This window comes from Biomphalaria glabrata, chromosome 9, assembly GCF_947242115.1.
Source record: "Biomphalaria glabrata chromosome 9, xgBioGlab47.1, whole genome shotgun sequence".
NCBI lineage: Eukaryota > Metazoa > Mollusca > Gastropoda > Planorbidae > Biomphalaria > Biomphalaria glabrata.
In genome coordinates, this window is record NC_074719.1 from 43,892,308 (window position 1) to 43,917,278 (window position 24,971).

Below are 24,971 nucleotides of genomic sequence, written 5' to 3' on the forward strand. Positions count from 1 at the left end.
TGTCGACTTACTGTCAACTCAGCGTCGTCAATATGTACACGGATCTTGCTGGTCACGGCGCTGACGCTACAGCCCGAGCGTTTCTCAATACTTAATTGATACCCAGTGCCTGGAAGAATGAAAACATTTAAGTCAAAGAGGTGTGCTCTACTGCAGACTGTTCCAGAAATCTATCCCCCAACCACCAAACAAACATGGGCGAGTGGTGGCTGAGTGGTAGAGCGCTCGCCTCCCGATTCGAAAATTACCGCGTTCAAATATTATAAAGACTGAGATTTTCAGTTTCGGGATTTTGAGGACGCCACTGATTTCACCCAACTCTCATTGGGTACCTTCCTTTAGTTTTGGAAAGTAAAGGCGACTGGTCGTTGTGCTGGCCACATGACACCTTCGTTAGCGTCGGAAATGTCATTTACATCTTCTGCCCTCATAGATCGCAATGTCTAAATGGGATCACTTTATCCACCTTTTGAAAAGAACGCATAATTAATTCAGTCAGGCTACTTTTTCTAATTCTAATAATGCTATGTTTGTTACGATAAAAACTAATTATTTATGTTGTGCGTAAAAAATCAACAACAAGGTACCCCATTAGACCTAAGATTTATAGGCCAGATGATGAGAAGATCTGTAGCCGTCGTTATCGAGGGTGTCATGTGGCCAGGGCAATGACCAAAAGAGGTTAGGAGTGCAGACAATCAGCTGCGTCACTAGGGGGTGCGGGGGTGCGGTCCGCACCGGGTGACACAAGATTGAAAAAAAAAATGAATATTGGCAAAAAATAGAAAATAAAAGCCCGAATGGAAAAAAATGAATAGCAGCAAAAAACTAGCAGATTAAAAAAAAATAAATCTCAAGATATATACCCAAATATGTTTAGGCATATCTACTGTAATGATCTAGATCTATATATTGGATTATATTCTATTTAAGGCCTTATTGTAAATTTTTTTTTTCTTTTGTAAAAATGTCTGAAAAGTTACGTGACATGTTATGGCACGATTAGGAATGAGTTGTTGTGTTTCGGAAATAGGAAGAAGGTTTTTACTTAGTGACGATGACGTGAGAGATCTTTAAAAAGTAAGAACGAAATAGGAGTCGACATCAACAAGATGCTTCTCTTAACAACGTAGAAATAAGAAGAAATTATGAACGGCTAGAAGTAGGTCACATTCGACGGTTCCCTTCATGGTTAATAAACGTGTTTGGTGTTTAACACCACGACTATCTCTATTAATATTTTGACATAATTAACGTTTAAAAAGTTAAAATGTAAAATGAATACTTCATATCTTCTACTAATAAGGATCTTATAATAAAATCTTTAGCGTTTTTTTGTGTGAGGAGTCTGCAATACAAAACAGTCTAAAGTTATGTACATAGTAATATTTCTGAAAAAAAAAAATGTTTAGTGGGCGTTGGCGCCAACGGAGAAACATTTGAGAAACACTGCCTCGAATGTCTCTCACAATTCAGATACCTCTTCTTAATTGACTTTTATTTGACCTGCAAACTTCTTTCTACTCGAAATTGTACAAGATAGACTTCACTCTTTCTCTCCTAACTGACGATACCAGCGTTGATTCCACCAGAATGTGGTAAGTAATTACGGAGAGAAAGAGTTAAGGAAAATGAGTTTCTAAAGCTAAAAAACGTTGAAAAGTGGTTGTTGCCCGGGGCTTCACCCCAAACTTCAATAGATGAACTGTAAACGCTCCTCAAGATCAATAGATGTCTAAGGTAGCGACAAACTTACATTTTCCCCTTTTAAAAAAAGTAAATTCCCCTTTCAGACCTTGTGGTCATCTGTTTCTGTGACCTACGGTTAACAAGGGTGTCATGTAGCCAGCACAACGACCAACCGCCTTAGCTTTTCCCTAACTAATGTCAGGTACCCATTAGAGCTGGGTGGACTCAGAGGCGCCCGAAGATCCCGAAATTAAAAATCCCAGTCTTTACCAGGATTCGAACCCCGGTCCTCGGTTCGGAAGCCAAGCGCTTTACCGCTCAGCCACCGCGCCTCCCCTTTTTTCCCCTTTAGATTGTAGTAAAAGTTTAAATAACACAGCAAAATGTTATGTCGTTTCCATCTAAAACATCAACACAGGAAACATGTTTAGGTGAGTTTAATAAATATACATTGTAAAATATGAAAAACTATTGAAAAAATGTAAAAAAAAAACAATGGGATTTTCAAATTAAATTTACTAATTTACTAAAAATCAATCAAAATGGGTTACCATCTTACTGTATTGGCACAAGAAAAAGAATTTCTATTGGGGAAAGTGGATAAAGTTGATTACAAAATGTTTTTCTTTGAGTGTGCACTTATCTGTTAAAACAACGGAGTAATTTTAGTATTTACCTACTTCAACATAACTGAGGGAGAGAGAGAGAGAGAGACAGAGAAAGTGAGAGAGAGAAAGAGAAAGAGAGAAAGAGAGAGAGAGAAGAAAGAGAAAGTGAGAGAGAGAAAGAGAAAGAGAGAGGAAGAGAGAAAGAGAGAGAGAGGAGAAAGGGACAGGAAGAAAGAGAGAGAAAGAGAGAGAGAGAGGAGAAAGAGAAAGTGAGAAAGAGAAAGAGAAAGAGAGAGGAAGGGAGAAAGAGAGAGAGAGAAGAAAGAGAAAGTGAGAGAGAGAAAGAGAAAGAGAGAAAGAGAGAGAGGAGAAAGGGACAGGAAGAAAGAGAGAGAAAGAGAGAGAGAGGAGAAAGAGAAAATGAGAAAGAGAAAGAGAAAGAGAGAGGGAGGGAGAAAGAGAGAGAGGAGAGAAAGAGAAAGTGAGAGAGAGAAAGAAAAAGTGAGAGAGAGAGAGAGAGAAAGTGAGAGATAGAGAGAGAAAGAGAGAGGAAGAGAGAACGAGAGAGAAAGAGAAAGAGAGAGGGAAAGAGAAAGAGAGAGAAAGAAAGAGAGAGAAAGAGAAATAGAGAGGGAAAGAGAAAGAAAGAGAAATAAAGAGAGAGAAAGAGAGAGAGAGAAAAAGAGAAAGAGAGAGGGAAAGAGAAACAGAGAGAAAGAAAGAGAGAGAAAAAGAGAGAGAGAAAGAGAGAGAAAGAGAGAGAGAGAGAGAGAGGAGAAAGAGAACTCGTTAAACTGGTGGATTTTACCTCAGGAAGATAAGGAACCACGAAAAAAACTCTTTCCTAGACCCGGGGTCGGCAACCTGCGGCTCGCGAGCCACATGCGGCTCTTTAGACTGGAAGCTGCGGCTCTTTAGTTCCTTACGCAAATTTTATTTTTATGGAAAAAAAAATCGTTCTTTATCTATCAACAATGAATTGGCACCGATTACATTTCTCAGCCACTTGTACTCGCTTTCCACCCCTCCCCTCCCCCGTGACCCGCGTCGTCACTGTCGTCCTTCCGTTGGAAGCTCTCTGTATTACGTTTTATTTGGCTTTCGACACAAGACTATTTCATGTTAAGTAACTGGACTCAATCTACAAGTAATGTTAATCTGGCAAGCTTTTCGGTATCACTTGAAATTGCAAAAAAAGGCAAACCATTCACAGATGGTGAGTATGTCAAAGATTGCTTCATACAAGCATCTGAAGAACTGTTTCGTGATTTCAAAAACAAACCAGAAATATTGAAAAGAATCAAAGATTTGCCACTATCCGCTAAAACAGTACAAGAGAGAATAGCTAAAATGTCTTCAAATGTAACATATATGCAGGTGGAAGATATTCAACTTTCTTCTGCCTTATCACTTGCTATAGATGAGTCTTGCGACATAAAAGACACCGTACAAGTTGCCCTTTTTGTCAGGTATATGTCTTCCCAAGGTCCAAAAGAAGAACTTCTAGGATTATTACCGCTCTCGGGACAAACTAGAGGGGAAGATATAGCAAATGCCGTGCAAACATGCCTTAAAGACAATAATAAGATTGATTTAAATAAAATTGTTTCAATAGCTACTGATGGAGCCAGCAGTATGACAGGAAAAAATAAAGGAGCTACTACGATTCTTCGGAGCAAAATAAACCATGAAATTCTTACGTTTCACTGCATTATACACCAAGAAGCGCTTTGTGCCCAAACATTTCCAGCCGAAGTTGTTGAGGTCATGAATTTGGTAATCAAGATTGTTAACAGCATCTTGTCAAAAGAACTCTATCATCGTCAGTTTAAAGAATTCTTAAACGAAATGGAGACTCAGTATTCCGACCTTCTTCTTCACAATAAAGTGCGATGGCTTTCCAAAGGTAAAGTGTTGAAACATTTTGCTGTGTGCTTGAATGAAATAAATACTTTTCTAAATGATAAAGGCATTAATCACCCTGAATTAGAGAACGACAAATGGTTGCAAACATTTTACTTTATGGTTGATATTACAGAGAAATTAAATGAGCTGAATCTAAAACTGCAAGGAAAGAGAAACCCAGCCTATGTTTTGGTGGAAGAATTAGTTTGTTTTGAAGGAAAATTGACTGTTTTTGTAGAAGACATTCAGAGTAGTAAATTACTCCATTTTCCATTTCTAAAGCAATATCGCGATAAAACCAATGCAACTGTTGACACAAATTATTTCAGCACAGTTATTTAAAAAATTAAAGATGAATTTGCTGACAGATTTCAACAATTCAAAACAAACAAAACCACTCTAGCATTCATAGTTAATCCTCTCAACACAAATTGTAACGAAATCCACATTGAGCCATTTGAAATTGATTGCTGGATCTCTAGAAATGCAATTGATTGATTTGAAAGGTAAAGCTTTGTGGAGTGGAAAATTTACAGAAATGAAAAGCAAGTTGGAAGAGTTGGAGGTCCAGAAATGTATGTATGTAGCACAAAAAAAGTGGACAGCTTTAAAAGAAATGCCGAAAGTTGAGTTACTTATATTCGACACATGGAATAGTCTTCCAGATTGCTACAGTGAAGTGAAGAAGCTGGCATTTGGAGTGCTTACTATCTTTGGATCTACATATTCGTGCGAGCAAGCGTTCTCTTGCATGAATATAATTAAAAGCAAAGTAAGAAGCCAACTAACAAATGAAAATTTAGAGTCTTGTTTGAAACTAAAAACAACAAGTTATGAGCCAAATTTATCCAAACTCTCTAGAACCATGCAAAGCCAATTTTCTCATTGAATTTGTTCGCTAAAATGTATGTAATTGCTTTCCTATTTTAAATAGAAGTTATATTGTTTAGTAAAGTTTAAGTTTTCTTTTTGAATAACCATGCAAAGCCATCGCACCTATTGAATTTTTCTTTCAAATGTATGTAATTGTTTTTTTTTATATTGTATTTGAAGTACAAGTTACATTGTTTAGTAAAGTTTAAGTTTTCTATTTGAATAACCATGCAAAGCCATCGCACCCATTGATTTATTTTGTTCGCTAAATTGTTTGTTATTGATGTACATGTTGGTGTTGTAAGTAAATGTTTGATTGTTAATTTTATATTTAAATAGTAAGTTATTACCCGATAAAGCGATATACATATATATATATATATAATGTGACAAACACAATTTTTATGTGAATAAATAACTACTTTTCTTATGAATGAAAAAAAAAAAAAAAATTTTATTTAAAAAAACTTTATGCGAGTACCATTTATAGTTGGCAAGAAAAAAAATGTGCGGCTCTTTAAAAGCTTCGAAAATTTGTAAATTTTAATTTTTGGCTCTTCAGACTCAAAAGGTTGCCGACCCCTGTCCTAGACCTTGCTGCAAGAGATTATCTCAGTATCAGAGTATCACTAGGTGGGGGGGGGGGGAACTATCGAATTTGATCTTCCCTATCCCTTCCCTACGCCAATGCTCGGTATGAAGCCTTAGAGCTATTCAAGTAAAGTAGGGCAGATGATGTTAAGGTCATCTGTTTCTTTGGACTACGGGTAACAAGCAGGGTGTCATGTGGCAAGTACATCAACAAACCGCCCTTACTTTCCCCTACTAAAATCAGGTACCCATTAGAGTTGGGTGGACTCAGGGGCGCCCTGAAAATCCCAGAATTCGAAATCCCTGATTTCACCGAGATTCGAACTTAGCTGCCCTGGTTCGGAAGCCAAGCGCTTTACCGCTCAGCCACCGTGCCTCAATTTATCATAACAAAAAAGTTTTTGTTAAAAACGCGCACTTCTTATGTTACAACAACGGAGTGATTTTTATTATTAATAAATTACTTTAACTTAACTGAGAGAGAGAGAGAGAGAGAGAGAGGGAGGGTGAGAGAGAAAGAGAGAGAGAGAGAGAGAGGGAGAGAGAGAGAGAGAGAGGAGGGAGGGAGAGAGAGAGAGGGAGAGAGAGGAAGAGAGAGGGAGAGAGAGAGGGAGAGAGAGAGAGGGAGAGAGAGGGAGAGAGAGGGAGAGAGAGAGGGGAGAGAGGGAGAGAGGGGGAGAGAGGGAGAGAGAGGGGGAGAGAGGGAGAGAGAGGGAGAGAGAGGGGGAGAGAGGGAGAGAGAGAGAGGGAGAGAGAGAGGGAGAGAGAGAGTGAGAGAGAGAGAGAGAGAGAGAGAGAGATAGAGAGGGAGAGAGAGAGGGAGAGAGAGAGAGAGAGAGAGAGAGGGGAGAGAGAGAGAGAGAGAGAGAGGGGAGAGAGATAGGACAAGCTAACTGGTGAATTTCACCTCACGGTGATAAGGGAACCATGTAAACCACTGCCAATTTCCTGGACCTTGCTTGCAAAAGACTAATCTCATATGAAGCACTAGAGACTAAGAAACCATTGCATGTAGACAGTCTTACCGTAGATTCTTTTGAGAAAATTGGAACTTCCGCAGCATTTGACCACACCTTCTGCCATGATGACTATCCGATCACCAAGAACGTCTGCTTCGTCCATGTAGTGTGTGGTCAAAAGAATGATCCGCCCCTTTTTAAAGGCCTGCAAGAATTCCCAGAGTTCTCGCCGAGCGCTGGGGTCAAGGCCGGATGACGGTTCATCTAGAAATATTGTCTATGAAACAAATGAAAAGTAACATATAAAAAATACTGTTATAACCCTAGTGGTGGACTGAAAGGGTTAATTAGTATATGGCTTACTGACACACATGATTCAGGCCAATCACACAGGTCAAGGGCTGTAGAACAAGGGACATTACTGCTAATGCACGCAATATGACCAATGTTATGGTCATGTGACCAAAAAAGCCTTTACAGACGAGAGACAGTGTGTTAGAAAAGAGTCCAAGACAGCAATCAGTAAGGACTGTGTGCTACGAAGTGAGTCCTCGAAAATGTAGCTGTAAGAGTTAGAGAGACTTGTAGTGATTAGATAGGCAGTTAGTTCTGTAGTGTAGCAAAGCATTTGAAGTTAGTGTAGCCAATTGTGTTTTATTGGCTGTTTTTGATGCCATTGTAAATAAACCGCCACCTTGTTTATTGAAGCTCTTGTTGTCAAGTTTTTGTATTAGTTGTGTTGTGTTGTGTTTAGCAATGTTTTGCAGAAGGCCTGATAGAGAAGAACCATTCTTTAAAAAAAAAACAAAGCTTATATTAAGCGTAATTATAGCCATTGATCAGCCATGTAATTTGTTGTACATCTAAACTAACAATGGACCTCATTCACCAATCATTTGACTAGAGTAACACCCTTAGTAAAATCACTAAATTTAGAAAGCCTTCAGGACAGAAGACTCAAAAGTAAAGTAGCAATTATACATAAAACACTGAACCATAATCTTCAAATACAAAAACAAAATTTAATAAAATACGTAGAAAGACACAAAGATAAAGGCACATTCCTCATACCATATGCTAGGACAAATTTGTACAAATACTCCTTCTTCCCTAGTGCTATTAGAGCATGGAATGGGTTGCCTGAGCTAGCCAGGAAAACCAGTGACTTGGCTGAATTTAAGTCATTGGTTAATATGCATGACTAAATGCATGACGCGTAGGACGTAATCATATTCTTTTTGAAGTAACGTCTGTATTATATAAGATAAGAAGATAAGATCAACATTTAGCCACCTGGTGCTCTATCTCTTCAATATAATTAACGATCTAATGTTTAATTCATGATGGTTGTCACGTGACAGTTTTTGTCTCGTTCTTTTATCAATAAGATCACATTGACTAAATGTTGTTTGTGTACGATTGGTGAATGAGGTCCATTGTAAAATCTGTGCGATTGGATACTATTTCTATATCTATCAATAGTTTTTTTTTTTTGTTAAGTGAAAACTTACGCTTTTAATATTTCTCAATGCGCTATGATCCTATCACTTGTCTGGACCAGATGGGAAAGAAAAGGAAACAGGGGGGAGGGGTAGAGAAAGAGGAGTCTAACTGGGTAAATGTCACGTGAGAGCTTTTTAAATGCATTTTACTTTTACAAAAAAATGTAGAAATTCAATTCGAACTTACGAGCTCGTATGAAAATATTTTCAAAAAAAAATCTATTATTAGTTTCAAACGACCTGCTTTTCTATAAAAGGGACTAATTCAACCTACACCACCAAGTCAGTCAAGTAGAATTTCTTTCCCTTGTTCGATATTAAACAAAGTAATCAAGTACAATTTATTTCCATTGTTCGATGCCAAACAAAATAGTCAACTGTTATTTCTTGTTCAATACCAAAGAAAGTTGTCAGCTACAATTTCTTTCCCTTGTTTGATACCAAACAAAATAGTCAAATACAATTTCTTTCCCTTGTTCAATACCAAACATACGCTTTGTAAAAATGCAATGGTCGTTTATTAATATATTTTATACCAGACGTAGACGGCGAAAAGAAAATCTCAAGTCGACCAGCGGCGGACAATGGTTATGCCTGCGCTGGATGTGGAAAATATGTAGGTCACAGTTGGGCCTGCGTATCTACGGGTGATACTGCATTCCTCATTAATCATGGGACCCGAAGACTAGCCTTATTATTATATGCCTGTAAAGAAATCTGTGTTAGACTCCGTCAGTAGTAGAACGAATAAAGAATACAGGCACTTTACTATTTGTAGCTGTAAAGTCGTATAAAGCACAGTTCCCCTTTCAGACCTTGCGATCTATAGGGCAGATGATGTAAAGGTCATCTGTTTCTGTGTCTCACGGTTAACGAGAGTGTTATGTGGCCAACACAACAATAAATCGCCTTTACTTTTCCACAACTAATGTCAGTAACCCATAAGAGCTGGGTGTACTGAGAGGCGCCGAACCCGAAGTTCATCATCATCATCATCAAACTCCATTAGAGTGAGGGCTTGAGAGGCTCAAATCCTCACTTGCAAAAGCCATGGACAGAAACCCTGCTGTCTTGCGTAGTGCATACATGTCGCCATACAGGTCGAGAATTTTGGGTTTCCCAGACCTGTCGAGACGGAGATAAGCAAGTCTGGGGCAGGCAAACAGAATATGAGGCACGGTTTCCTCTTCTTCCCCGCAGCGGGGGCACCGCGAATCAAAATTTGGCCATAGCCGCGAGAAATATGAGCCAACAGGACAGTAGCCTGTCCTGCACTGTGCTATAATAGCTTGCTCAGGCCTGGACAGCCTTCACCACGGCGAAGTGCAGTCAGGGCGCCTCATGCGCTCCCAGACTCCACGGGCTTTTTGGGACTTGTCCCAGCACTCAAACCACTTTTCCAAGGCATAAGACAGACAGGAATGGAGAAGTACGGTCAACAGATTTTGTGTGGTGCCGAAGTTAAAAATCCCAGTCTTCACCAGTATTCGAATCCAGGACCTCGTCTCCATAGCCAAGAACTTTACAACTCAGCCACCGCGACTCCAATAGTCTTTTATGCCAGACGTAGACGGCGAAAAGAAAATCTAAATCGACCAGCGGCGGACAATGGTTTTGCCTGCGCTGGATGTGGAAAATATGTAGGTCACAGATGGGCCTGCGTATCTACGGGAGATACTGCATTCCTCATTAATATATAATATAAATATATATAAAACGAAAGGTTTAAATAAAGATAAGTAAATAATGAGAAAGGCAGAGCTAAACAGAGAGAAAAAAGAGCTAGACAGAGAGAAAAAAAAGAGCTAAACAGAGAGAAAAAAGAGCTAGACAGAGAGAAAAAAAAGAGCTAAACAGAGAAAAAAAAGAGCTAAACAGAGAAAAAAAAGAGCTAAACAGAGAGAAAAAAGAGCTAAACAGAGAAAACACCAAAAGCGTAGCTAGGAATTAGCTATCATTTGTGGGGCCGGGGTGCTTGACATCTTTGGGGGTTCCCAACGTTTTGCGAAATATTTTTAAAAAAAAAATTTGAACACTCATTTTGGGACCCCCCCCTTTTCCCCCACTTAGCTACGCCACTGACGCCAGAGCTAAACAGAGAGAAATGGCAGAGCTTAACAGACAGATATCTAAACGAAAGGCAGGACAAAATTCTCCAAGAACGATCCTCAGAGAGAGAGAGAGAGGCGGGCAGAGAAAGTACAAAGGGCAGAGGTGATGAAAGAGAAAACAGCTAAAGAGGGACCTCACCTTAGTGCTGCCTATAAAGGCGCAGGCACACGACAGCTTTCTCTTCTGCCCTCCACTCAAGAACCTAGAATGAGTGAACATCTTATCCTTGATACCCACAGCATTCAACAGATCCACGGCTTCATTTTCTTCACCGATGCCTCTGTATTGATTGCGAAGCTTGATCAAAAAGATAAAAGAACACTATTACACGATACCAGGGGAGACTAGAAAAAAAAAACACTAAATTACAAAATAGTCTGTCGAGTTGATGGGCAAGAAGCTTTTTAACGACCAAGAGGAAAAGCCGCTATTTATTTTGTGTAGTATGTCTGTCTTTCCGTCTGTCACACTCAGATTTCAAAGAAGAGAAATAAAAAAACATATTTCACCATGCGTTGACCAAAAAAAAACCCCACAGTTAACAAATATAATCAGCAAGTGTATCTCAGAATGAAAGGGATCCATCATATATAATTATTATAAGGAGGAATTTGAATTATTGGTCCTAGCCCATGTGTTTTTCTGGGTTTGTTCATTCAGAGTTAAAGATAATTTACTTCCTAGTCCAAACCTCCACAGGACGACGTTGGATGGCACCTGGGACCATCGAGGCGACCAAACCTCAGCTTGCATATGTCATAGGACTAGGCAGATATATTAAAATTCTTTTTTTTTTTCGGTTATAACAATATTCAGTGTACTTACTTTGCTGTAAAAGATTAAATGTTCTTTACAAGTCAAGCGCGGAAACAGTATGTCGTGCTGTGGACACAAGCCGACACTCTCTCTGGCCTGAATTAAGTTCTGCGATACGTCGTAACCGTTCAATATGACAGTCCCCTTCGAAGGCTTTAGAAAACCTGGAAACATATGGTTGAATTGTTGGAAGCAATGTGAGTCTCATAATTAAGCAGAACATAGAATTCGAAAGATGCTACGCGCGTTTATACCAAGTGTAATTGCATGAATTAGTCTGGATCATTCATGTAATTAAAATAGGTCTAGACCAACAATAATAAATCTGTGCAAAAAGAAATATTTTTACCAATTCATTTGGTTTAGCGCTGTTTCATGCTTTACCTTTCTCACTACGCGACGATCCTATCACTCGTTTGGACCGGTGGAAGAGAAAATATTATCTGGCTTATTTGTATCGTAATCGGTTTTAAAAAAGCATTAAAAACAAACAAACCCAGAATCGGCCCCCGAAGATAAGATAAGAGATAAGATAAGAGATAAGATAAGAGATAAGATAAGAGATAAGATAAGAGATAAGATAAGAGATAAGATAAGAGATAAGATAAGAGATAAGATAAGAGATAAGATAAGAGATAATATAAGAGATAAGATAAGAGATAAGATAAGAGATAAGATAAGAGATAAGATAAGAGATAGGATAAGAGATAAGATAAGAGATAAGATAAGAGGTAAGATAAGAGATAGATAAGAGATAAGATAAGAGATAAGATAAGAGATAAGATAAGAGATAAGATAAAAGATAAGATAAGAGATAAGATAAGAGATAAGATAAGAGATAAGATAAGAGATAAGATAAGAGATTAAAAAACAGCACGAAGCATTTATTAGTGCACACATAAAGAAGTCGCCGTGTGGACTTTTTCTGTGATATCTATAACGAGACCCTGAGCTTATAGATGTCCGGATATTTATGACTTATTTTCGTATACAGTAGTCTAAGAATTTTCTGTTTCCGAAATTGACACATGGCGTGTCCAGTCGGTCAATGTCGTCACAAGATCCCAGGATTACTCCGCTGAGAAGTCCTTCACTAATCACAATTATTAATAGTTAACCATGTGACCAAACATGGCCTGAAAAGCAAGTGCGCTAGCATTGTCATGACAAATAGACGCACATCACGTGGCAATCCATTTTGTGGGCCGGATCGTCAGGCGATATTGAATCCCAGTCAGCCCCTGGTTGACTCTATCTAGACTCTAGACTTGAATTAGTTGTCTTGATCTAGAACAGCGGTTCTCAACCTTTTGTTCTCGGCGACCCCTTTTTACAATCCCCCACTCTGCCGCGACTCCCCCCCCCCCCCCCCCATACACACACAGCAATAGAAGAGTAGACAAAAACAATCCATTTTTTCAATGGTCTTTGGCGACCCCTGGCAAATCGTCAATCGACCCCCAAGGGGGTTGCGACGCACAGGTTGAGAGCCCCTGCTCTAGGATCTAGAACATAATACAACCTCCGATTACCATCGCTGATATAAGATATCTACAAAAAAGACTTAGATGTCATTTAGAACCTTCAGATTTAGAAAACTCACTTTATTGACAGCGGAAAGGGAGAGCAGTACCTGTGATCATATTTATCGTGGTTGTCTTCCCTGCTCCGTTGTGACCCAACAGAACAGTCATCTGATCTTCGTAGATATCCAAGTTGACTCCTCCCACTGCCATCTTACCATTGAACACCTATGCCAGTCAGGGGCGGATGAAGGAAATTTCAATAAATTATTATTATACTTTTTAAAAAAGTAAACTGCGTTCTCTTCCATTTTATTTTTAAAAAACGAATATATATTATTTTAAAATGGATGTCTCCTTGGGAGTGGGGTATGCGATTGGGGCTGTCGTTAGTGAACGCTTGGATATAACATAATGACCAAGAAGGAAGTGTATAAAATGTATTACTATTTGTTACAAGAGAGAGAGAGAGAGAGAGAGAGAGAATGAGAGTGAGAGTGAGAGAGAGAGTGTGTATGTGGGTGGGTGTATGTGGGTGGGTATGTGGGTGTGTAGGGGTGTCTAAGGATTATCTACGTAACAGAACAAAAAAATATTCAAATGAAATAAAAGGTACAATAGTCCATTGACTTTTGCCTGTACAATTTTTGCGGAAGGGTTAAAAAAGGTTTAAAACATGAAAAACATTAAAAATACTTAAAAAAGAAAAAAGTTTATATAGACTGTACTTGTATCAATTAGTTTGGACCAGTCTTGTAATTAAATTTGTAACAGATATATGGCAGAGCTAAACAGAGTGAAATTTGTAACAGATATAGACTAACAATAAAAAAAAAACATTTATAAAAATAAATTTAAAAAAAAAGGAGCGACCTGAGTTTGAACTCAAAAACTAAAACCTTCTCAGGCTTCTCAAGCCAACGCGGTGACCACTCTGCTAGCGAAAAGTCTATGAGCATGGAATAAATTTAAAAAAAAAGAGCAACCTCAATTTGAACTTCAAAGCTAAAGCCTTCTCAAGCTTCTCAAGCCAACGCGGTGACCACTCTGCTGGCGAAAAGTCTATGAGCATGGAATACATTTTAAAAAAAGAGCAACCTCAATTTGAACTTCAAAGCTAAAGCCTTCTCAGGCTTCTCAAGCCAACGCGGTGACCACTCTGCTGGCGAAAAGTCTCTGAGCATGGAATAAATTAAAAAAAAAAAAAAAGAGCAACCTCAATTTGAACTTCAAAGCTAAAGCCTTCTCAGGCTTCTCAAGCCAACGCGGTGACCACTCTGCTGGCGAAAAGTCTATGAGCATGGAATACTGTATTTCATGTTTGTATTCACTAAGCCTGAGACGGCAGCCTAATATAAAGGGAAACTGATTCAGCTTATACCACCACTTCATCCAAGTACTATTTCTTTCCCTTTTTTGAAATACCAAACATATTAATTTATTACCAATAGTTAATTAACTAATTGTTTTTTTTTTAAATTAATTCTTGTGTTGTCAGGTAAAAGAAATAATTGTTTCAAAATGTCAGCTTGATCCAAGATTGGGTGTTGAAAAAAATAGCGTGTACAGACTCTTTTCCAGACAGACAGAGTGACATGAAATAAGCTTTGTAAATAAGGAAAAAACAACTATTTCAAACGACGCTGCACTGACAATAACTTAATAATGAGCTGCACGTGTACTTTTGAGTCTCAACTAGACCTCACCTTATAAGATAAGTATTGATTAAATCTAAGAAGAACTCACCTTGACAAGACCCCGGATTTTAATCCCTGCTTTAAGGTTTGGGTTGGTAGGCTCAAACAGCCGCTCATCCGTTTTTGGTAGTTCCGGAATGTTCTCACCCAGAGTAATAGAGGGACACCAGTAGGAATTCTAGTGTTAAGTTTAAAAACAATTGTAAAAACAAAGCTTATCCAAGAAGAGGAGCTCCTCATTTAAAGTCATATCTCTAAATACTGTAGGATTTATTTCTTCTTTTCCAATATAAAATTTAAAAAAATAATTTCTACTAATTAATTAATAAATTGGTTACTTTTTTATTAATTTATATTTCGATAGGTACAGTTATTGATTAAGTAACAATTCAACTTGATCTGAACATGAGAAGTGGGTGAAATAACGTGTACAAATATTGTACTAGACAGAGTGAGTTGATTTAAGCTACGACATTCTTCTACTTTGTAATTGTTCAAAGAATTAAGTCTAAGACTCTTGGAACTCTAGGCCTATGGAAGCTTGACTCCATCTGCGTGTCTGGACAAACTTCTGTCTGGAAAAGATCCAAGCAAATGTAAATGTAAATCTCTATTACCGATGGCTCATTACCCAAAGCGCTCAGATTAGAAGCGAGGCCTATGGCCGAGCACACCAGGGAAGCTTCCCTTTACTCCTTCTCTGTACCACATCAACCGTTCAGGTTTCCGCCATAATAATGGTCCCTTGTGGAGCGGTGTGTGGACAGAAACACGTTTAGTGGGGTATTCTTTCATCCCCGAAATTGCAATAGACTCGGCCCCAAAACACCCCAATAGAAAGAAAACTATATGGAGAGCTCCCTGATTTGGAAACCACTGTGCAGTTCATCTCAAGTATTGGTCTAGTCATCTGAACGCTCCAACATAACAATGAGAACGAAGAAGAAGAAGGTCCTTAAGTACCTCAACGGGACACAATACGAAAACAAGATCAAGCCGATAGCCGGCCTAATGCGAAAAGAAGCCAAAACACATTAAGACACATTAAGCTGTTTTAAAAAATGTCATGATGTAAAATATATAGGGAAGCTAAAATAAGAAATGGAATCACGGCTAATGAATTAGAAAACCAAATATAAATCCTACAAAGAGATGAAAGACTGTCATTTATCCTAAGATGTTATGAATTATCTCCCTTTCTGCTATATAATAAAACAAATAATTAATTACTACAAATTGATTAACTAATTATTTTTTTAATTGATTCGTGTGTTGTCATCGATTATGAATAATTGTGCGAAATTTCAACTTTATCCGATAATTGGACGTAGAAGAAAAAACGTGACAATGGTAATAATGGATATGAATCGATATATTCATTCACATCTCTCATTGAGTAGCATTATTTCCCCTTATGTCAATAGCAAACTAAATAATTAATTATCAACAATTTATGAAATAATTGTTTACTCATTCAAATTTCTACTTAATCTCAGAATGAGAAGCAGGAGAAAAGACATTTTCAAACGTGTTACCAGACAGACAGACAGAAAGACAGACAGCCACAGTGAGCTGATTTAAGTTTTGTAAAATCTTACTAAAACTTCAAACAAACTCCACTTGGACAAATATTCGACACAAACCTTCTTAAGTTAAACGGAATTTCATAGATTAACATAAATTTTAAATTACCGCCCCTCTCTCATGGAAGGGCGAGAACTCACCGTTAGGAAGAAATAATATGGCCGTGGAATGCCGTACTCTCCAGGGAATACATTCTCCATGTACCAGATTAAGAAGAAATGGAAGAGCATGTTCAGCGTCATCATGATCGAAGTGTCAAACAGGCTGACATGGGGGAAATCCTCGTAAGCAAACATCTTACTAAAACTCAAACCGACATCTACAGCAGGAAGAAATGAGAAAAGGGAAATGCGTCATTAGCAACAAATTTAGCTTATCAAATACATTTATTTAAACCTAACCCTAATGTCAAGGCTGTCCTACTGTATGGTTCTGAAACATGGAGAACAACTGAAGCCACAACAAAAAAAAATACAGACCTTCATCAACAGATGCCTGAGAAATATCCTAAAAATACACTGGTACGACAAAGTAGAAAACCCCAAACTGTGGGAGATGAGTGGACAGAAAAATATAGAAGTGCAGATCTTAGAGAGGAAGTGGAGATGGATTGGTCACACCCTTAGAAAAGATACCAGCAACAGAGCTAGGCAGGCCTTAGAGTGGAACCCCCAGGGAACAAGACGTGGGAGAAGACCGAAAAGAACATGTCGACGCAGTATACTAGAGGAAGCCGAGAGGAAAGGAAAGAGCTGGGAAGCCATAAAAAAAACTAGCAAGAGACCGTGGAGAGTGGCGTGTTTTTGTAGAGGCCCTATGTTCCATGAGAAACTCAGAGGAGTGATGATGATGAATACATTAAAAAAAAAGCAACACCTTATTTCCTTGAATACATTGTCTTTAGAAATCACAGTGCGCTTAGGTCTCTATGCTAAGACAGCATTCTCATTACAACCCAGTCAGACTAGACTATTGTACTACTACTAATACAAGCCCAGTGAGCTTTGGTCTCTATACCAGTCTAGATGACTGCCAGGTCGTGCGGTTTGCGCGCTGGACTGTCGTTCGGACTTATCGATGGTCCCGGGTTCAAACCCTGCCCGCTCCCTGCGGGAGGTTTGGACTAGAAAGTAAAGTATCTTCAACTCTGAAGGAACATCCGAAACATGGAAAGTATTTTACAAATATATACAATATTTTAGAAAGCCCAGACCGTTTTGGTCTCTATAATACTATACACTCAAGTCTCCTTGCTTCTTTAGAAAGACCAGTGCGCTTAGATCTCCATGTAAGTAGTAAAAGCTCCCCTTTCAGACCTTGTGATCTATGGGGCAGATGATGTAAAGGTCATCTGTTTCTGTGTCTCACGGTTACCAACCGCCTTTACTTTTCCCAAACTAACGTCAGGTAACCAATAGAGCTGGGTGGACTAAGAGGCACCCAAAGATCCCGAAATTAAAAATCCCAGTCTTCACCAGGGTTCGAACCCAAGACCCCAGTTCGGAAGCCAAGCGATCTACCGCTCAGCCAGCACGCCTCCTTGATATCTATATTACTCTCTACTACTCTACTCTACTCTCTACTACTCTACTCTACTCTCTACTACTCTACTCTACTCTATACTAGTCTATACTACTCTACTCTACTCTATTCTATACTACTCTACTCAACTCTATACTACTCTACTCTATACTACTCTACTCTACTCTATACTACTCTACTATACTCTATAGTACTCTACTCTACTCTATACTACTCTACTCTATTCTATACTATTCTACTCTACTCTATACTTCTCTACTCTACTCTATACTACTCTACTCTACTGTATACTACTCTATACTACTCTATACTACGCTACTCTACTCTATACTACTCTATACTACTCTACTCTATACTACTCTACTCTATACTACTCTACTCTGCTCTATACTACTCTATACTACTCTATACTACTCTATACTACTCTACTCTACTCTATACTACTCTATACTACTCTATACTACTCTATACTACTCTACTCTATACTACTCTACTCTACTCTATACTACTCTATACTACTCTATTCTATTCTACTCTACTCTATACTACTTTATACTACTCTATACTACTCTACTCTATACTATTCTACTCTATTCTATACTACTCTACTGTATTCTATACTACTTTACTCTATACTACTCTACTCTATTCTATACTATTCTACTCTACTCTATACTACTCTATACTACTCTACTCTATACTATTCTACTCTACTCTATACTACTCTACTCTATTCTATACTATTCTACTCTACTCTATACTTCTCTACTCTACTCTATACTTCTCTACTCTACTCTATTCTATACTATTCTACTCTACTCTATACTTCTCTACTCTACTCTATACTACTCTACTCTACTGTATACTACTCTATACTACTCTACTCTATACTACTCTACTCTATACTACTCTACTCTGCTCTATACTATTCTATACTACTCTATACTACTCTACTCTACTCTATACTACTCTATACTACTCTATACTACTCTACTCTATACTACTCTACTCTACTCTATACTACTCTATACTACTCTATACTACTCTACTCTATACTAATCTACTCTACTCTATACTACTCTATACTACTCTATTCTATACTACTCTACTCTATACTACTTTATACTACTCTATACTACTCTACTCTACACTATACTACTCTATACTACTCTACTCTATACTACTCTACTCTATACTATTCTACTCTATTCTATACTACTCTACTGTATTCTATACTACTCTACTCTATACTACTTTATACTACTCTATACTACTCTACTCTACACTATACTACTCTATACTACTCTACTCTATACTATTCTACTCTATTCTATACTACTCTACTGTATTCTATACTACTCTACTCTATACTACTCTATACTACTCTAGAAAGCCCAGTGCGTTGTGGTCTCCTTGCTACTTTAAAAAGCCCAGTGCGCTTTAGTTTATATCTATCTTACTATAACACACTCAGTGCCTTCAGGTTAGATCCCCATTACGTAAATGTAGGGGAGTTAATATATGTAACAAGATTTTGTACAACCTTTCGGTACACAGGGAATACATATCAGATAACCTTAGATCTCAAATTTAAACATTGTAGTCTCACTTGGGACTCGAGCTTGAACTTCTCAGTTACGAAACCAAAAGTAATATGCCATTCAGTCATACGACATATGCAGTATTTGTTTAGCCGATAAGGTTTAATTTGTTTTATTGTCTTTTTGTCCTTTGTATGTAAGTCTTGTCTGCCATTCTGCTTTTGTATGCAATTTTTTTTTTCGAATACTATTAGAAATAAGTAAATATATATAATTGATGACTATTCTACGTCCGAAAGTCCATACCCAGCCAGAGGCAAAGTCTTCTCGAACGCTCGAGACTCTGCATTAAAAAAATTGATTCGGTTCCATTGATTTCGACAATTTTCCATTTTCTTGCGGCCCCTGACTTTTTACTTCGTTCGTAACATTGGGCGCCAATCTGTCTCGCTAGAGATCTGTCCTTGGCTACGTCTGAAGCCTGTTCTCTCCTGGTGTCCGCTGCTCTGAGTCCCCCTCCCCCCCCAAAAAAAAAAACCTTTGACGCTAATGTCCTAAATATATTCCCTCCCCCCGTCTTAAGCCTGTTCTCTCCTGGTGTCCGCTGCTCTGAGTCCCCCCCCCTCAAAACCTTTGACGCTAATGTCCTAAATATATTCCCTCCCCCCGTCTTAAGCCTGTTCTCTCCTGGTGTCCGCAGCTCTGAGTCCCCCCCCCCCTCAAAACCTTTGACGCTAATGTCCTAAATATATTCCCTCCCACCCTTCCCCACCCCCCACAAAAATAGGCTAAACACCATTGGTCTATAATCTTACATCCCTATTATTTCTATTTGTTATGTGTTCACATTTATGTCTGTGTTACTCCTCTATCAAACCATCACGTAGAGAATACATTTTTTTGCTCATGATTCGATATTGTTTCTAGTATTTCTTCTGATTCACATGTTCCGAGAAAATAATGTCATTAGCTACCTAGTGGAGATTAAATATTGATTAAAGAAAAACTCTTATACAGTGGAAGTTAGTGTCCAGTTTCTAGACATCCTCTTTCTTAAAGATCAAACATCTCACCTCTCATTTCGAGCTTGAAAAAAATCTCCCGGAAATAGTTATTGCCGAATTGAAATAAAAGACTCCCAGCCACGAGACTTGAGAACCTGTCAGACAGAAACTGGGAGACTATCGGAGAACCGTAGTTCATTGCGATGAAGACTGTGGCTGAATACATAGTCGAGTCCCTGGCTTTAAAATAAAAAAAAACAGAAAAATAAACATAAAAATAACTTTTTCTTTTATTAATCAATGATATAGAATATTATTATATAATATATTTAATACATATTTATACCGTAGAGTTTCACGGGTTTCAGTATAAATGTATATACATACAGTGCATAAAAAAAAATAGGTGCCAGTACTCAGTGATGAATTGGTTAACTTTAAACTACTAATAAATTAATAATAAACGTTAAAATAAAAAAAAAAGTAATAATTTTTCCCCACACTGAAAAAAGTGCCGGTGCGTACCCTCACAAAAAAAGCACTATATATATAGAATGCTGACTAGTAGATTCACTCATCAATCAAGAGATCTCCGGAACCCTTAAATAATTGTACACATTATTTCTCCCACACCTATTCTCAGGTAATGTTAACTCTTTCTCTCCGTAATTATTTTTTCACGTTTAGAAGGGAATTCTTCATTTTGCTCTTTACTATTTCACTCCCTTGTTATGATTAAGCTTCAATAGCTTTGTTGTTTGTTATCAGAAAATGTTTTAGTTGGTGTAGAGTTAAAGAGGAATGCATGCACTTTTCATTTTCATATAACACAAAGTCAAGTTTATAAAATTAAACATTAATTTATTTTAATGAGGTCAAAATCAACGATGGTATCCTCGATTTTGGAGAGAAAGAGTTAAAACTTTAAAAACCAATTGGTCAATTAATTATTGGTAAATAAATTATTATGTTTCACGTGAAAAGTGAAAATATCTTCTACATTATTGAGAGTTGAAAGTATGGAGTTTTTTCCCCTTAGATAATTTTTTTTTATATTTTATTTTAAAGTATTGTGACCTTTTGTTTGCCCCCGTTACTCAACTGACCTCTGTTGACGAAGCAGGACAGCAGGAACGAGAAGCTGATGACGTTAGCCAGGTACAAGGTCATGAAGCCTGCAGTCATCACCGGGTTGCTGTACAGGATCTTGCCAGCACCGTAGAAGCCGACAGAGCAGAGGACAGTGAAGGCCAGAATTATCACCATGCCCACAAGGAGGTACGTCATGAACCAGCTGAGCCAAAACGTGAAGGTGCTCAGCCCCATCAGCTTCATGGACTCCTTTGTTTAGATAAACTAGAGAGTTACTAAACAGTTATTGGTAACTGGTAAACAGTTACTAGAGACATTAGGTACCTAGCCCCCATCAGCTTCATGGATTCCTTTGTTTAGATAAACTAGAGAGTTACTAAACAGTTACTAGAGACATTAGGTACCTAGCCCCCATCAGCTTCATGGATTCCTTTGTTTAGATAAACTAGAGAGTTACTAAACAGTTACTAGAGACATTAGGTACCTAGCCCCATCAGCTTCATGGATTCCTTTGTTTAGATAAACTAGAGAGTTACTAAACAGTTACTAGTAACATTGGGACTGGGTACCTAGCCCCATCAGCTTCATGGATTCCTTTGTTTAGATGAACTAGAGAGTTACTAAACAGTTACTAGTAACATTGGGTACCTAGCCCCATCAGCTTCATGGATTCCTTTGTTTAGATAAACTAGAGAGTTACTAAACAGTTACTAGTAACATTGGGTACCTAGCCCCATCAGCTTCATGGATTCCTTTGTTTAGATAAACTAGAGAGTTACTAAACAGTTACTAGTAACATTGGGACTGGGTACCTAGCCCCATCAGCTTCAATGATTCCATTGTTTAGCTCAATAAACTAAAGAGTTACTTGTGACATTGGTTACGTAGCCCCATAAACTTCATATATTCCTTTGTTTAGATCAATAAACTAGAGAGTTACTAAACAGTTACTAGAGACATTGGGTACCTAGCCCACTTTTTTTTTCACTTTTTTCTTTTTGCTCTCTTTTTTTCCTCTTAATTTCTATATTGTCAAACTTTTGAACGCGGACCACATGCTACGCTATAATTTACTCCCAAGTCCGGAGTCCCTCTATTTCTTTTTCTCTCACTGTATTTCCTTACCTTGATCTTGGTCTCCTTCTCCTCTACTATGTAGCCCAGGGAGCAGACAAAGATGCTGAAAAAGAGGATGGAGAAATACTTGTTCAGCTGATCCACAGAACCGAGACGCTTGGCAGATGCCGTTATTTTTGAATGCATGTTCATAGTGTGAAAATTCGTATATGAACTCGGCCCAGAGCTTGTTCTGATCTTCCAGTAGCGTATGAAGTTTTTGGTGACCACGTACTGCATGAGGGGCACACGATACAAGTCTGTGTTTCAAACAGGGAAGGTTTAGGTTATGATATATATATATATATATATATATATATATGATAGATAGATAGATAGATAGATAGATAGATAGATAGATAGATAGATAGATAGATAGATAGATAGATAGATAGATAAATAGATAGATAGATAGATAGATAGATAGATAGATAGATAGATAGATAGATAGATAGATAGATAGATAGATAGATAGATAGATAGATAGATAGATAGATAGATAGATAGATAGATAGATGGATGGATGGATGGATGGATGGATGAATGGGTGGATGGATGGATGGATGGATGGATGGATGGATAGACTGACAAACAGACAGACAGATAGATAGATAGATAGATAGATAGATAGATAGATAGATAGATAGATAGATAGATAGATAGATAGATAGATAGATAGATAGATAGATAGATAGATAGATAGATAGATAGATGGGTGGATGGATGGATATAGATAGATAGATAGATAGATAGATAGATAGATAGATAGATAGATAGATAGATAGATAGATAGATAGATAGATTTCTTGACTTTTTATTCAGATGTGCCACTTCAAAATTAAAAGCTTGGGTTCCTTATAGTAATGTATACATATCTGGTTAGTTATTTTTATTAGCGTGTCTTAGATGATTTTAAATGGGTATTCACGATTTAAGTACCAGTATTGATGTGCAATTCATAAATATTAGTCGCTTTTAATTTGTACTTTGGCAATATCTGAAAAAAAATTTTTTTATATTTCCAAAATACCCCCCCCCCCCCGGATACGCCTATGTTAATGAATTTGAAAACGTGTTTTGTTTTTTTTTTCGAAAAATTACTTTTAGCTAGAATGTTTTGTGAAAGAAAATTTTCTTAATGGCGTCACTTAAAAAAAAAACTTGACAACGCTAAATCACTAGGCTTACAGCAGTACACTAAAATATTGTAAATATGAACAAGATTTAATGAATCACTAGACCTAATTAAACCGTGATTAAACATTTGCGCCCCATCTTATTGAATGTTCTCAGCCTTGTCAACAAAGTAAAAAGCGTACTACACCGTACTCCTCAATGTAAGTGTAAACAAAACTCAATAACCAATCATACATCGGCTAATTTACTTTAATGTTTTTTTCCCTCCACAGTTCCATAAATAATCAAACTACAGAAGTGTTTGTAAGAGTCTGTGCATTATTATTGTACAAGGTATTAATGGTGGATATTTTATGAAATGCATTGTAATACTTGTAATACTTTAATAGTGAGTACTGCCTGGATGGCTGCCTGGTCGTGCGGTTTGCTCGCTGGACTGTCGTTCGGATTTATCGACGGTCGAGGGTTCAAACCCTGTCCGCTCCCATCCCCCGTCGTCCTGCGGGAGGTTTGGACTAGAAAGTAACTATCTTCAACTCTGAAGGAACATCCGAAACATGTAAAACATTTTACAATCTGTACTCTTTTTTATAGTGTAACAGTCTTCAACAGGATTCGAACCCCTGACCAGGTTTGGTATAGATGGGACACGGTTACTGTGTGTGGTCAACCGTGACACACGGTCAAGTGTTGGGTATCGGAGAGTTAGGGGACTTGGGGGAAGTGACGAGTGTGTTAGAGATATGCAGAAGGAGTCATCTAGTGGAGTTGGTTATCTGTAGATAATGTTCGCCTTGTTAATATGTTATGTTTGAATGCTTCACAATAAAAGGCAGTTGATACTTAAAAGGATTTGTTTCTTCACAGGTATCCAAGCGGTTTAACACTCAGCCACCGCGCCTCTCTTTGTGTCCCCAGTAAGGCCCAGAAGGTATTCATAGAGCTACATAGCTCTTCGAAGACTAATGTCAGGGATCATGGACTCAATGATAGAGATGAGATAGATAGATTGAAGATAGAGACATAGATAGATAGAAAGATAGATCTATAGAAAGATAGCTCTTCGAAGAATTATGTCAGGGATCATGGACTCAATGTCCCCAAACTGCCCACCCCCCTCCCCCCCCCCTTTTTCAACTCACCTTCGTGTGACCCGTATATTTCTTCCGTTGAGTATTCAGTGCTCGTGGCGACTTGAAAAACCAAGTTCTTGGGTATCTCTCGAGCGGTCTTGTCAATGTGGAATATGACCCTGTCCACAATACACTGGTCCCAGGAGTCTGTTTTGTTTAACGTATAATTGTTGGGTACAATCTCCAGATCTGGTGGTGTTTTTCCAAAAATATACAAAAAAAATCATATAAGCATATTAAAGTATAAATTTAACTCTTTCTCTCCGTAATTATTTTTCCACGTTTTGAAGGCATTCTTCATTTTACTCATTACTATTTAACTACCCTTGTTATGATTGGGCTTCAATAGCTTTGCGGTTTGTTTTCAGAAACTGATGTATTTGGTATAGAATTAAAGGGAAATGCGTGCTCTTTTTATATAATTCAAAGTCAAGTTTAAAAAATTAAACATTAATTTAGTTTAAATGAGGTCAAAATCAACGATGGTATCGTCGATTAGGAGAGAAAGAGTTAATGAATAATAACTTAGACTAAGACGTATGCTATC

The 24,971-nt window shown here is 37.9% G+C and overlaps 1 protein-coding gene across 2 annotated transcripts in view; it reads right to left on the minus strand.

Annotated features, from left to right (window-relative positions):
- LOC106072029 (phospholipid-transporting ATPase ABCA3-like) overlaps positions 1-24,971 on the minus strand; it is a 69,582-nt gene that overhangs the window by 36,995 nt on the left and 7,616 nt on the right. For both annotated transcript variants that reach the window (XM_056042252.1, XM_056042251.1), the window contains exons 4-14: positions 24,434-24,613; positions 22,164-22,414; positions 21,053-21,287; positions 20,016-20,186; positions 16,000-16,178; positions 14,325-14,453; positions 12,689-12,806; positions 11,065-11,219; positions 10,378-10,536; positions 6,692-6,902; positions 12-109 (exon numbers count right to left, since the gene is read on the minus strand). In XM_056042252.1, coding sequence (XP_055898227.1) covers positions 12-109; positions 6,692-6,902; positions 10,378-10,536; positions 11,065-11,219; positions 12,689-12,806; positions 14,325-14,453; positions 16,000-16,178; positions 20,016-20,186; positions 21,053-21,287; positions 22,164-22,414; positions 24,434-24,613 — 1,886 coding nt within the window. The remainder of the gene's footprint in view (positions 1-11; positions 110-6,691; positions 6,903-10,377; positions 10,537-11,064; positions 11,220-12,688; positions 12,807-14,324; positions 14,454-15,999; positions 16,179-20,015; positions 20,187-21,052; positions 21,288-22,163; positions 22,415-24,433; positions 24,614-24,971) is intronic.